Raw genomic sequence first — 15,067 nt, 5'->3', positions numbered from 1 at the left:
TCAAATATCACATGAATACACATTAGACATGGCAAAATGTAAAGAATTGCAAGACAATTTGCTTTAATTGTGAAAATTGTCTTTGCACACCATGACAACATGTGTAGAATTGCAGGAAATATCCTGCAAAATGCTCTCCACCATCAAGAGGGGTGTGAACATGAACAGTGCTAGTACCCATAGAAATAGACGTGCACTGACAGGGGGGCCCGAGTGAAAAGGTTTGGGAACCCCTGTAGTAAATGTTGGATCCGAATCCACTCCGATAAAGAGGAGGAGATACCCATACTTGGTGATATGTAAATAAATGCCAGCCAGATCTACACACACCTACCTGTACTCTCACTCCAGCCCGGTATATGGCAGCAGTCCCCTTTCAGATAGGAATAGGCTCGCTCTGTCCAGTGTGGTGCATCATCGTCGGCATCTTAACTCAGCAAAAAAAGAAACGTCCCTTTTTCAGGACCCTGTCTTTCAAAGATAATTCGTAAAAATCTAAATAATTGTAAAGGGTTTAAACATTGTTTCCCATGCTTGTTCAATGAACCATAAACAATTAATGAACATGCACCTGTGGAACGGTCGTTAAGACACTAACAGCTTACAGACGGTAGGCAATTAAGGTCACAGTTTTGAAAACTTAGGACACTAAAAAGGCCTTTCTACTGACTCTGAAAAACACAAAAAGAAAGATGCCCAGGGTCCCTGCTCTGCGTGAACGTGCCTTAGGCATGCTGTAAGGAGGCATGAGGACTGCAGATGTGGCCAGAGCAATAAATTGCAATGTACGTACTGTAAGATGCCTAAGACAGCACTTACAGGGAGACAAGACGGACAGCTGATCGTCCTCACAGTGGCAGACCACGTGTAACAACACCTGCACAGGATCGGTACATCCGAACATCACACCTGCGGGACAGGTACAGGATGGCAACAACAACTGCCCGAGTTACACCAGTAACGCACAATCCCTCCATCAGTGCTCAGACTGTCCGCAATAGGCTGAGAGAGGCTGGACTGAGGGCTTGTAGGCCTGTTGTAAGGCAGGTCCTCACCAGACATCACCGGCAACAAAGTCGCCTATGGGCACAAACCCACCGTCGCTGGACAAGACAAGATTGGCAAAAAGTGCTCTTCACTGACGAGCCGCAGTTTTGTCTCACCAGGGGTGATGGTCGGATTCGCGTTTATTGTCGAAGGAATGAGCGTTACACCGAGACCTGTACTCTGGAGCGGGATCGATTTGGAGTTGGAGGGTCCGTCATGGTCTGGAGCGGTGTGTCACAGCATCATCGGACTGAGCTTGTTGTCATTGCAGGCAATCTCAACGCTGTGCGTTACAGGGAAGACATCCTACTCCCTGATGTGGTACCCTTCCTGCAGGCTCATCCTGACATGACCCTCCAGCATGACACTGCCACCAGCCATACTGCTTGTTCCGTGCATGATTTTATGCAAGACAGGAATGTCAGTGTTCTGCCATGGCCAGTGAAGAGCCTGGATCTCAATCTCATTGAGCACGTCTGGGACCTGTTGGATCGGAGGGTGAGGGCTAGGGCCATTCCCCCCAGAAATGTCCGGGAACTTGGTGGAAGAGTGGGGTAACATCGCACAGCAAGAACTGGCAAATCTGGTGCAGTCCATGAGGAGGAGATGCACTGCAGTACTTAATGCAGCTGGTGGCCAACAGATACTGACTGTTACTTTTGATTTTGACTCCCCCTTTGTTCAGGGACACATTATTCCATTTCTGTTAGTCACATGCCTGTGGAACTTGTTCAGTTTATGTCTCAGTTGTTGAATCTTGTTATGTTCATACAAATATTTACACGTGTTAAGATTGCTGAAAATAAACGCAGTTGACAGTGAGAGGACGTTTCTTTTTTTCAGAGTTTATTTCCTGAGCTTTCTTATATCTCCTAGATGTAGGACAGACACTTCAAAACCTTATTCCTTATGATATATTTTGTGACTGTATTTTTTGCCATTTATGAATGTGTTATTCAAAGCATTTCTATAATAGTAAAGACCAAATTCAGTATTTTACCAAATACTTTTTAGATTTTTGGGGGAGACCTAAATGGGTCCTAAAATTCTAAATCAAATTGCTGAATAAAACAATTCCATATGTTAGCTTAGTATCCCCCCCACCCATGCATCAATCTAAGTAACATAATTTTTAAAAAGTCCCCCCCCAGAAGTAGTCCAGACTAAAAAGCATGTTCTATGTAGAATTTCCATTAAATTTGCTTTTAGGTCCAGGACATGGCTTAATCCCTGTCTGGGAAACCAGACCTTAATGAGCAAGTACCTCAGTTACCAGGGGTCAATACCAAGTGCATTTGACTGCTTGGCCGAATACAACAGGTGTACACTTTACAGTGAAATGCTTACTTACGAGCCCATTTCCAACAATGCAGAGTTAAAAAGTAAGAGAAATATTTGCTGAATAAAAAAGGAAATAGTAGCACAATAAAACAATAACGAGGCAATATACAAGGAGTTTCAGTACCAAGAAAATGTGCAGTAGTGAGTGGTAGTTGGGAGTTTGGCCCCATTGATGTACTGGGCCTTGTTCACTACCCTCTGTAGCATCTTGCAGTCGGATGCCAAGCAGTTTCCATACCAAGCGGTGATGGAGCCAGTGGGCAAATGCTCACCTTCGATGGCCACTGGCACGCTGAAGAAGTGTGCTAGTCATGGATGAATCCTGGTTTTAACTGCACGGGGCAGATGTCAGACAGCGTGTATGGCGTCGTGTGTACGAATGGTTTGCTGATGTCAACGTTGTGAACAGAATGCCCCATGGTGGCGGTGGGGTTATGGTATGGGCAGGCATAAACTACGGACAACGAACACAATTGCATTTTATCGATGGCAATTTGAACGCACAGAGACACCGTGACGAGATCCTGAGGCCCATTGTCGTGCCATTCATCCGCCGCCTCATGTTTCAGCATGATAATGCATGGCCCCATGTCGTAAGGATCTTTACACAATTCCTGGAAGCTGAAAATGGCCCAGTTTTTCCATGGCCTGCATACTCACCAGACATGTCAGCCATTGAGCATGTTTGGGATGCTCTGGATCGCAGTGTACGGCGTGTTCCAGTTCCTGCCAATATCCAGAAACTTCGCACAGCCATTGAAGAAGAGTGGGACAACATTCCACAGGCCACAATCAACTGCCTGATCAACTCTATGCGGAGGAGATGTGTTGCGGTGCATGAAGCAAATGGTGGTCACACCAGATACGGACTGGTTTTCTGATCCACACCTCTACCTTTTTTTTAAAAGGTATCTGTGACCAACAGGCGCATATCTGTATTCCCAGTCATGTGAAATCCATTAGGGCTTAATGCGTTTATTTCAATTGGCTGATTTCCTTAAATGAACTGTAACTCAGTAACTTGTATTTTTGGTCATGCACTCACTACCTGGTTATATTTTGAGAAAATCATCACAAAAATACAAAACAAGTCTTGTGAATATTAGAAAAACCTTAGTCTGGTATCTAATTTACTTATCATGATATTCATTCATTTAAATTGTGTAGGTGAAGTAGAATTTCGATAGCATCCACTCAATTTAAAACTTGCACAAGACAGTTCACAGAATTATCCATTTAAAAAATGTAGCCAATTTATTAATTACAAAATTTTGCTAACATTAGGTACTGTAGTTCATCCAGAGATTCTTACCTTTTCCTCGATTCAGCAGTCTCGTCCAGATCATTATGATATTGGTAGTTATTTATGATAGCCACATTAGCAGCTAATTGGCATGTAAAAAAAAATACAGACGAATATATTGATAAAAGTTACCTTGTCTTAGAGAGATTTACACAGTTGTCAAAACGTTAGGCCAGGGTAAGCTTACACAAAACACAGCCATTATTTTAAGTGTTTCTAAAATCCCATATGGGAAAAATAAATTATGGAAAACGATTGGAACAATTTCCTTATTTGAATGCTTGGTTTTTGGGGTATTATGACTCATACTGTGGTACTCTATAGACCACGCTTATCCCTGTGTTCTCCTTGGACCAATTCTGACCTTCCTCAGATCATATAACCAAAGACGGTGACTAAATTAAGATCATTAACTCAGGTGGTTAACCATTTGAAAAAAAGGGGGTGGCTCTCCATAGACTCCAATGCGATAGCAGCAGGGTCTGGTCTTCCATTTAAATAGAAACGATGAGGGAGTGGGATGTCTCGCTTCCTCTTCCGTCTTCGATATGACCTTTTAAAAAGGGTCTGTAGCGCACACTCCACAACAGCAGGTGGCGTTGAATATCAATGATTAGCGACTGCACCTGTCGTCTGACGTAGAATAAAAAAATGCGTATTGCGTAAAAACTGTCCACGGCCGGGAAAGCTCGTCGTTGAATACTGTAGCTATCACTACGATGTCCTGCATGTATCTGTCTTTACAAGCAATCGAATTATCAACCTTCTCATGTAGCAAGCTGCTTACCTGAAACCTCATTTGGATAGAGTGATAGTAGAAGTCTCATTTCAGTATGAATGAGCCAGAGGGACTGCGGTTCAGGAGGCTGAACAGACCACAGATTATCACAGACGAATTACAGGAACCCCAATACAAGGGCACCAGGTAAACTAACCTATTCTAAATAATACAGTATTCATATTAACATCAGATACTGCTTTCCTTGTTATGGTGTATGTATTGCCTCACGCACAGATGCAGTCAACCACTGTGTTTCAGAGTGCATGATTCGCATTTCCACTTGCTAGCTGATGACAGATGCAGAGGTAAACACAATCCATATCTAGGTCAGTTTTCCACTCACTGACAGGTAACAGTGGATTAATTACTTTGCATTATGCGTGTATGGTATGAACCAAACCAGTCAGTGGAGAGAGCATTGGCCAGCATGCGCTGAGTGACGATAAGGCTTATTCAGGTTTGTCATAGATGCATTCTCTCTGGAGAAAAAATAAATATGCATTTGCATTCTGTGTGTATGTTTGTGTACTGCGTCATCCACTGTTGACCTGAGCTGACCTCATGGATCTCTTCAAACACCCAATAACATTGATATTATTAAAACTACAGTTTGAGATCTGGGAATCTGTTCAAAATACCCATTGATTCTTGAAGAATGTAAATTAGGCCTATGCTTCAGGAACTTAACACAGCAACACAACACAGCCTACTACAGCCTACACAACACAGCCTACTCCATTGTTTACAAACAACAAGAACATAAACTATGTAGACTACCAGTCAAAAGTTTGGACACACCTACTCATTCCAGGGTTTTTCTTTATTTTTGCTATTTTCTACATTGTAGAATAAAATAATAGTGACGACATCAACTATGAAATAACACATGAAATCATGTAGTAACCAAAAAAGTGTTAAACAAATCCAAATGTAATTTATAATTGAGATTCGTCAAAGTAGCCTCCCTTTGCATTGATGACAGCTTTGCACACTCTTGGCATTCTCTCAACCAGCTTCATGAGGTAGTCACCTGGAATGCATTTCAAATACCAGGTGTGCCTTGTTAAAAGTTAATTTGTGGTATTTCTTACCTTCTTAATGCATTTGAACCAATCAGTTGTGTTGTGACAAGGTAGGGGTGGTAAACAGAAGATAGCCCTATTTGGTAAAAGACCAAGTCCATATTATGGTAAGAACAGCTCAAATAAGCAAAGAGAAACCACAGTCCATCATTACTCTAAGACATGAAGGTCAGTCAATCCGGAAAATATCAAGAACTTTTACAATTTCTTTAAGTGCCGTCGCAAAAACCATCAAGCGCTATGATGAAACTGGCTCTCATGAGGATCGCCACTCGAAAGTAAGACCGAGGTACCTCTGCTACAGAGGATACGTTCATTAGAGTTACTAGCCTCAGAAATTGCAGCCCAAATAAATGCTTCACAGAGTTCAAGTAACAGACACATCTCAACATTCAGAGGAGACTGCTTGAATCAGGCCTTCATGGTCAAATTGCTGCAAAGAAACACATACTAAAGGACACCAATAAGGAGAAGAGACTTGCTTGGGCCAAGAAACACGAGCAATGGACATTAGACCGGTGGAAATCTATCCTTTTGTCTGAGTCCAAATTTGAGATTTTTGGTTCCAAACGCTGTGTCTTTGTGAGACGCAGAGTAGGTGAACAGATGATCTCCGCATGTGTGGTTCCCACCGTGAAGCATGGAAGAGGAGGTGTGATGGTATGGGGGTGCTTTGCTGGTGACACTGTCAGTGATTTATTTAGAATTCAAGGCACACTTAACCAGCATTGCTACCACAGCATTCTGCAGCGATACGCCATCTCATCTGGGATGTGCTTAGTGGGACTATCATTTGTTTTTTAACAGGACTATGACCCAAAACACACCTCCAGGCTGTGTAAGGGATATTTGACCAAGATGGAGAGTGCTGCATCAGATGACCTGGCCTCCACAATCACCCGACCTCAACCCAATTGAGATGGTTTGGGGTGAGTTGGACCGCAGAGTGAAGGAAAAGCAGCCAACAAGTGCTCAGCATATGTGGGAACGCCTTTAAGACTGTTGGAAAAGCATTCCAGGTGAAGCTGGTTGAGAGAATGCCAAGTGTGCAAAGCTGTCAAGGCAAAGGGTGGCTACTTTTTGAAGAATCTAAAATATTTAGATTTGTTTAACACTCTTTTTTATTTATTTTTTTATTTATTTTTTGGTAACTACATGATTCCATATGTGTTATTTCGTTGTTTTGATGTCTCCACTATTATTCTACAATTTAGAAAATTAGTAAAAAATAAAGAAAACCATTGAATGAGTAGGTGTGCCCAAACTTTTGACTGGTACTGTAAAGCTTCCTAATATTTATCATGTGGATGTCAGTCCTTGCATCTAGAGTTCTCTATGAATTTGAGAGGTTACATTTCCTCAGCCTCATCCCTCAGCTCTATAGAAAAGTGTCCGGGCGGCATTCATTTATCTATGTTTTGTTTTTCCCAGTACCTACAGTGGAAAGGTATTCCGTGTGACCCTGGTGACCCTGGGAGGATGCCTGATCCTTCCATTGCTTGTAGTCTTTTTTCTGCTCGAGTCTCCTATTCACCCTGAGCTGCTCAGGTGAGATGTCAAGAATTTAAATCCTTCTCTTTTTTTTCTCCTGGTCTTTAGAATCATGTTAACTCTAATAGCTCAGAAATGTATTGACATCAAGGAATGTTTAGACTAATCAGCTTTACTGCAAAATACTTTAGTCAGTCTGCATAGTCAACATTTCTGCTTACTTTTCAACTTTTAGAAATAGTTTTGTGGAAACTGTTCTGTACATTTCTAACACAAGTCCCTCTCACAGATGTTACGCCACTGAATGACTAGGCGTATACTACTTGTATAATATACATTATGTAGTAGTATATAACGTTAGTATGTGTAGAATGGCTTCAATCGTCCCTAAGCAATAGAATTCATCATGTAGGCCTAATGTTCTGATGCAAATACAAAATGCTTAGCCAAACATGATTGATAAGGCACTCTGCTCATAATCTGAATGCACGGGTGCGATTTCCTTTTAGACGCCTCCGGTCAGTTCAGAATCCCCCTTGTCCACTCCACTGCCACAACCCTGATCTCTCCACAACTGCATAGCTGTATTTCTCCATACTGCGTTCTCTACTAATGCTATTAGATTGAGTGATTTGCTGCCCCAACATGCACAGTGGCTGATCTCATTTGTCACCAGTGTCTGCCCCTCAAAACAAATAGCATGTGACTCCCTGTCCTCATTAGAATTCATTTCTAAATTCTGCATCCACAGTTAATTCATTCTGAGGTCTTGGGGCCAAGGATTTCCTCTCTCCCTTTTCTCCACAGCACTAGGCTTCAGGGTACAGGCTAGTCTAGGGCAAGGGTGTTGATCAGTGACTCATACTGATTCTGTTTCCTAATTTGTTTTCTCTTGTTTTTTTTTGTTTTTTAGCCTCAATGAGCCTCCCCTTATGTCTGGGTGTTACGAGCCCAACTTTAAGCTGAGGGAGGCACAGCGGCTGTTTGAGGACCAGCTTGTTGGCCCAGAGTCCATTGCCAACTTCGGAGGTCAGTATGGGAGTAAAACATTCCAGCTGGAGTCTCGCCACATGACAATGTCCTTCACCCAGTTTGTTTGGGCTTGTGTAATGTATGGTGTGGCCACAGTAACAGCAGCTGATATAGCAAAGGTAATAGGGCAATGCAGTCTGGATTGCAGACACGCTGTTGACCAATAATAGCAGATGTTTAGGTTTTCCAAATGAGAGGGGGTCAAATACTTATTTCCCTCATTAAAATGCAAATCAATTTATAACATTTTTGACATGTGTTGTTCTGGATTTGTTTGTTGTTATTCTGTCTCTCACTGTTCAAATAAACCTACCATTAAAATTATAGACTGATCATTTCTTTGTCAGTGGGCAAACGTACAAAATCAGCAGGGGATCAAATACTTTTTTTCCCTCACTGTATGGTCTTATCACTGGCCACTTTAATAATGGAACACTAGTCACTTTAATAATGTTTATATATTTGGCATTACTCATCTCATATGTATATACTGTATTCTATACTATTCTACTGTATCTTAGTCTATGCCGCTCTGTAATTGCTCGTCCATATATTTATATATTCTTAATTCCTTTACTTAGATTTGTGTGTATTGTTAGATATTACTGCACTGTTGGAGCTAGAAACATAAGCATTTCGCTACACCTTCAATAACATCTGCTAAACATGTGTATGTGACCAATTACATTTTATTTGATTTCTTAGTGACAGACAGATATTTGAGATCAAATCAAATGTATTTCTATAGCCCTTCTTACATCAGCTGATATCTCAAAGTGCTGTACAGAAACCCAGCCTAAAACCCCAAACAGCAAGCGATGCAGGTGTTGAAGCACGGTGATGACACATGACTTGTGCTTGACTAGCGTTCCTCTGCAACTGTTTTGCTTTTCTGAGGTCATAATGGTGAACCGTGTCCAACATATTGCCCTGACGTTTTCTCAGTTTGTAAATGCTAATTGTTATTGTCAATCTCCTTCTCTAGATGTGATTTACACAGGTACGGCTGACGGGAAGATAGTGAAGATTGAAGGCAAGAGCATCACTGTTATAGCCAGACTTGGCAAGCCACCGTGTGGTAAGGGAGCAAGGACAAGAGCTGTGATTGATTCCTCGCTCATTGCGTTAGACCTGATTTCACAAGCTTTAATTTCACAATGTTGTCTCAACATGACATGATTTAGACATAAATGACCCAACAGTTCAGTCATAAGCAACTCTTAGCAGTTGCATTTCACTCATGCCTTTCATAGATTGTTTTTATACTTGCACAACAAGGATGGCTTAATGCACAACAGGCCTAGCAGTGTGGCTCAAAACTGAAAGGACATGTCAAGAAAAGGCCAAGCTCGAAGTCTAGTAATTGCTTATATTAATCAGATTAGCCTGTTGAAAATGATTTGAAATAGTAAATAGCACCCAATAAATAAGGAATTCCTTCAGATACCTCATATCCACTGGGATGTGGTATGTTTTAGATGGATCTCGTGAGCAGGAGCCTAGCTGTGGACGACCCCTGGGTATCAGAGTGGGTCCTAACGGCACCCTGTTTGTAGCTGATGCCTACCTGGGGCTGTTCGAGGTCAACCCTGTCACAGGTCAGCAGCACACACAGCCAAGGGCAAGCTTCTACATAGCAATGGCTCTATTTCTTTTACAGGATAGATTTTCATATCGGTAATGTGACATAGACCGGTTATTTTATTTTATTTTTTTTTGGCGTGGAATTAAATATTTGTTTTTGAATTTCCCAACAATTTCAGCTTTTACTCAGTATAATCAATTTTGTTGCATATAATATCTTCCAAATAAAAGTGTGGTATTATGCAAGCCATTTTAGTGATGTAACTCTCACTCCCTGACTCATTGTAAAGGTGAGGTGACCAACCTGGTGTCGGCTGGGCAGATGGTTGGGGGCCGGAGGCTCTCCTTCGTCAATGACCTGGATGTAACACAGGATGGGAGGAAAGTGTACTTCACAGACTCTAGCAGCAGGTGGCAGCGCAGAGACTACCTTCATCTCATCATGGAGGCCACAGCAGATGGACGGTAACTGTTGCCACATACTTTAGGGAGAGCTTTGAGCACATTCTAATAGCAAGGTCTTGTTTCTATTGATAGTTAATATAGATTTTAGATCAGTGTAGGGCCTTAAGCATGTGTGTTCATACATAATGTGGGAACCTTTTTCATTTTTAAGAAAAGGAACAGTTTATAAAGACAACAACCTGAAGTCTGAGAAAAGCTGTCCATATGTAACCGTCTGTCTGTCTTTCAGTGTGTTAGAGTACGACACAGAGACCAAGGAGGTAACTGTGTTGATGGAGAACCTTCGTTTTGCCAATGGGATCCAGCTTTTCCCTGATGAGGAGTCTGTGCTGGTGACTGAGACTACCATGGCTAGGATTCGCAGGTACTGTAGTTGATCCTCCTGAACAACACGACCAGCCTTATTTAACTAATTCACTGAGTGAAGAAATGCTACCCACAGGGGATCCCCCCCCCCGGGTATCGCTCTCTCTTCCTCCTTTGGAATGATCTCATGTTTCATCAGATGCTAAGTTGTTGTGGTGGCCGCTTTTTGAACGTGCTCAAAGTGCGGCCACAAGGTTTTTTATTCTTCTCTGGTTTTCATTATTTTCCTTCCACTGTAACAAGATTTCATGGGTATATTTCGCCTTTGTAATATCACACTTTTTAAAACCTGCAAGGAACACAGTCAATTCTCCCAAGCCTCACCGTGATAAATGATGCAAGCAGACTGTTGCCTTGGTAAAAGAGCCCCTTCACCAAGCTGCCTGAGTAGAAAGACAAAATTAGCTTGTCCTTTCTCTAGTAGTAATGCTAGTGTGGGTAGAGGGGGGAGAAATGGGGAGGCAGCTCCTTCCTGCTGAATTTGTTTTCGGGGTGAGGGGGAATGAGTGGGAGGGAGGTGTTAATTCTTTGTTCATTTCAGCCTGTATGGTAATACAGACTGTTTGGGGACGTTTTCTATTTGCTGACTGCAGAATGGAAATCAGTAAATTGATTCCTTGAAAAACGGGGCATAATTTTGTATTTATTTTAAATGTTCTTTCCGGTTTTCCCAGCAAGTAGATTCTTTCCTCCCTCCCATAACTAGTTTATAATAGTCATAAGTCATACATTTTCCTTTTGCTTTATCAATGCAGACAGTTTGCTGAGACAAATACCCTGGTGCTGCTGAAAACTCAGAATCTGGGTGGTCTTTCCATAACACGGACTTCAAAGTATTGTGAAGACTGTTCTTACAAGAGTTTAAAAAAAAATATATATATATTTTTTTTTAAAGAAAGTCCATTGCCTCATGCTTACAGTATGTGTGCCAGACAGAGGTATTATGGGAAACAATTCAAAACATTTGACAATGTTTATATAAAAATTGTCAAATGTTTTGAATTGTTTCCCATAATACCTCTGTCTGGCACACATACTGTAAGCATGAGGCAATGGACTTTCTTTCCCTCATCTCCTGAATTTCCATTCAATTGACTGTGTGTCTGTGTCCCTCCTAGGGTCCATGTGTCAGGTCTAAATAAAGGAGGAATGGACACGTTTGTTGACAACCTGCCTGGTTTCCCTGACAACATCCGTCGCAGCTCTTCTGGAGGGTACTGGGTGGCCATGTCAGCGGTGCGGCCCAACCCTGGCTTCTCCATGCTGGACTTCCTGTCCCAGAAGCCCTGGATCAAGAAGCTCATCTTTAAGGTAGATGATGTGACAAGACGTGATGGGATATATGGTGTTATATTATATAAAACCAATAGCTTTGTTCATTTACATGGAAGTTAAAAAATATATACTACAGGGAGAACAATTTGCATGTCCAATTTACTGTGACTATGAGTCTGGTATTCATTCCTGTTAGTCTGATTTTTTGGGGGGGGTGTTTTTGCATACAAGGGTTTACAGCGCCTTGCAAAAGTATTTATCCCCCTTGGTGTTTTTCCTACTTTGTTGCATTACAGCCTGTAATTTTAAATAGATTTTTATTTGGATTTCATGTAATGCACATACACAAAATAGTTCAAATTTGTGAAGTGAAATTAAACAAATGACTTGTTTCAAAAAATATATATAATTAAAAACAGAAAAGTGGTGCGTGCATATGTATTCACCCCCTTTGCTATGAAGCCCCTAAATAAGATCTGGTGCAACCAATTACCTTCAGAAGTCACATCATTAGTTAGATTGCACACAGGTGGACTTTGTGTCACATGATCTGTCACATGATCTCAGTGTGTATATATACACCTGTTCTGAAAGGCCCCAGAGTCTGCAACACCACTAAGCAAGGGGCACCACAAGCAACTGACACCATGAAGACCAAGGAGCTCTCCAAACAGGTCAGGGACAAAGTTGTGGAGAAGTACAGATCAGGGTTGGGTTATAATTTTTTTTTATATATACGAAACTTTGAACATGCCACAGAGCACCATTTAAATCCATTATTAAAAAATTGAAAGAATATGGCACCACAACAAACCTGCCAAGAGAGGGCTGCCCACCAAAACTCACGGACCAGGTAAGGAGGGCATTAATCAGAGAGGCAACAAAGAGACCAAAGATAACCCTGAAGGAGCTGCAAAGCTTCATAGCGGAGATTGGAGTATCTGTCCATAGGACTACTTTAAGCCGTACACTCCACAGAGCTTGGCTTTATGGAACTGGCCAGAAAAAAGCCATTGCTTAAAGAAAAAAATAAGAAAACATGTTTGGTGTTTGCCAAAAGGCATGTGGGAGACTCCCCAAACATATGGAAGAAGGTACTCTGGTCAGATGAGACTAAAATTGAGCTTTTTGACCATCAAGGAAAATGCTATGTCTGGCGCAAACCCAACACCTCTCATCACCCCGAGAAATCAATCCCCAAAGTGAAGCATGGTGGTGGCAGCATCATGCTGTGGGGATGTTTTTCATCTGCAGGGACTAGGAAACTGGTCAGAATCTAAGGAATGATGGTGCTAAAAATACAAGGAAATTCTTGATGGAAACCTGTTTCAGTCTTCCAGAGAACCCATCCAACTTGAAGGAGCTGGAGCAGTTTTGCCTTGAAGAATGGGAAAAAATCCCAGTGGCTAGATGTGCCAAGCTGATAGAGACATACCTCAAGAGACTTGCAGCTGTAATTTCTGCAAAAGGTGGCTCTACAAAGTATTGACTTTGGGGGGGTGAATAGTTATGCATGCTTAAGTTTTCTTGTCAATTTTTTGTTTTTTTGTCTTGTTTGTTTCACAATAAAAAATATTTAGCATCTTTAAAGTGGTAGGCATGTTGTGTAAATTAAATGATACAAACCCCCAAAAAATCTTTTTTTTTAAATGCCAAGGGGGTGAATACTTTCGCAAGCCACTGTAGGATCTTGCCAGCTGGAAACCTGCCTAACAAATATTGAAGGGATACACACACACCTCATTCATTGTGACCATGAAACCAGTTTGTTAGACTGTTTCTTTGTGTGATGTCGTCTACTTCAGTCGTGTTTTGGTGCTATGACTTATCCCTCCCTCCTTTCTTCCTCCCTCCCTCTCCCTGCAGCTCTTCAGCCAAGACATGCTGATGAAGTTTGTGCCTCGCTACAGCCTGGTGATAGAGCTGCAGGAGAGCGGGACGTGCGTGCGTAGCTTCCATGACCCCCACGGCATGGTGGCGGCCTACGTCAGTGAGGCACACGAGCACGACGGCCACCTCTACTTAGGCTCTTTCCGCTCCCCTTACCTCTGCAAGCTGGATCTCAGCAAGGTGTGAGCTGAGAGCTGAGCACAACCACTTTCTCAGACAAAATCCATATATGAGACTGCTGTCTGCCTACCTAACACCTCACTACCTAGTCTGTTTTCCAATAACAGCAAATACATCAGAATTGAAAAGAATGGCTTAATGCTTGATGTGCTGCATTTGCATTGCTTTTCACCAGCTTCAGGAAAAAATGGACTAGTCTTCATTAAGTATCTGCACTATTAAGGCACATTTGACTGGGATGCATATCCTTCCTTTCTAGTCTTATCAGCCTACAATTAACTATTAACCCTTTAATTTCTGTTGACAGTGCATCTCAGTAGTTTCTCAAGGAATGTTTTTTATTTAACCAAACAGTCTTTGGGCCAAATAGTTTGCCCAAAAATCCCCATGTTGTAAGTACATTGTTTTTCAGGTCTGTGTTTTGGGTTGTTGAACTGTGCCAAATTTGTTCTAAGTTTTGTTTGTTTATACCATTCCGTATCTGAACTTTTAATTTCATTTTTGCACTAAGCTCTCATCTCACCCTTAAATATAACTGACAATGTTATTATTGTACTTGGAGAATTTCAAAGACTTAATTTTATCAGTTGAAATACACACCGAATCAGTATTATTTTAGGAGTGCCACTTTGAACTGATTTATTTTGTTGTGTATATTTAGAAATCCGAGATCTTGTTCATCACAATAAAGGTGATGCAAAAAGAATCCAAAATAAGTATGAATCATTTCCCCTCGTTGTGATACATTTTCATCTGCTTTTGTGTATTGCACTGTCAACTACCTTACGTACTGTAAATGTTTTGCTTGATGTTGAATGCTGCTGGCCTTCAGCTGAGTTTCCTTTGAATTAAAACAGTAATGTTTTAAAACTGGCTTTTGTCTAAAATGAAAAACATGGTGCCACATTTCTACAGTTTGTTTAGCTACTTACCAGTGTTTACATACTACTGCCATAAAAGATTAGCATGCTACTGACCGACTACATATCTTAAATGAGAGAAACCAGTGTCGGTGTATGCCTCAGCAATGTACAGTAGACATCTACATGAGAGCAGATTGAAACTCTCCCCTGCCTCAGAGCCAGTGAAGCTCATTAAAAGAGGGTGCTCAGAGCGCTGCATCAAAGAGGGTGCTGAGATGAGAGTGCCGACCCCAAGAGCCACCCGCTGCTACAGTTGTCAGCCTCTTCTGCTCTCTACTCGCTCCTCAAGATCAGATGCTGCTGCACT

At 41.6% G+C, this 15,067-nt stretch overlaps 1 protein-coding gene across 1 annotated transcript; it reads left to right on the top strand.

Moving 5' to 3' along the window:
- The first annotated feature begins 4,318 nt into the window (after positions 1 to 4,318).
- Positions 4,319 to 14,707, top strand: apmap (adipocyte plasma membrane associated protein). Its single transcript, XM_014154067.2, has 9 exons — positions 4,319 to 4,616; positions 6,986 to 7,102; positions 7,959 to 8,074; positions 9,063 to 9,155; positions 9,556 to 9,675; positions 9,952 to 10,126; positions 10,356 to 10,490; positions 11,611 to 11,803; positions 13,634 to 14,707. The coding sequence occupies exons 1-9, from the start codon at positions 4,525 to 4,527 to the stop codon at positions 13,841 to 13,843; spliced, it is 1,251 nt and encodes a 416-aa protein (XP_014009542.1). The 5' UTR covers positions 4,319 to 4,524; the 3' UTR covers positions 13,844 to 14,707.
- The last annotated feature ends 360 nt before the right edge of the window (positions 14,708 to 15,067 follow it).

Source organism: Salmo salar, chromosome ssa18 (genome assembly GCF_905237065.1).
Source record: "Salmo salar chromosome ssa18, Ssal_v3.1, whole genome shotgun sequence".
NCBI lineage: Eukaryota > Metazoa > Chordata > Actinopteri > Salmoniformes > Salmonidae > Salmo > Salmo salar.
This window is presented reverse-complemented; position numbering and strand designations above follow the sequence as displayed.

Coding starts and splice junctions, on each gene's coding strand:
- apmap (XM_014154067.2), top strand. CDS start 4,525: ATGAATGAGCCAGAGGGACTGCGGTTCAGGAGGCTGAACAGACCACAG. Junction 4,617..6,985: donor CCCCAATACAAGGGCACCAG/GTAAACTAACCT, acceptor TGTTTTTCCCAG/TACCTACAGTGGAAAGGTAT. Junction 8,075..9,062: donor GTCCATTGCCAACTTCGGAG/GTCAGTATGGGA, acceptor CTCCTTCTCTAG/ATGTGATTTACACAGGTACG.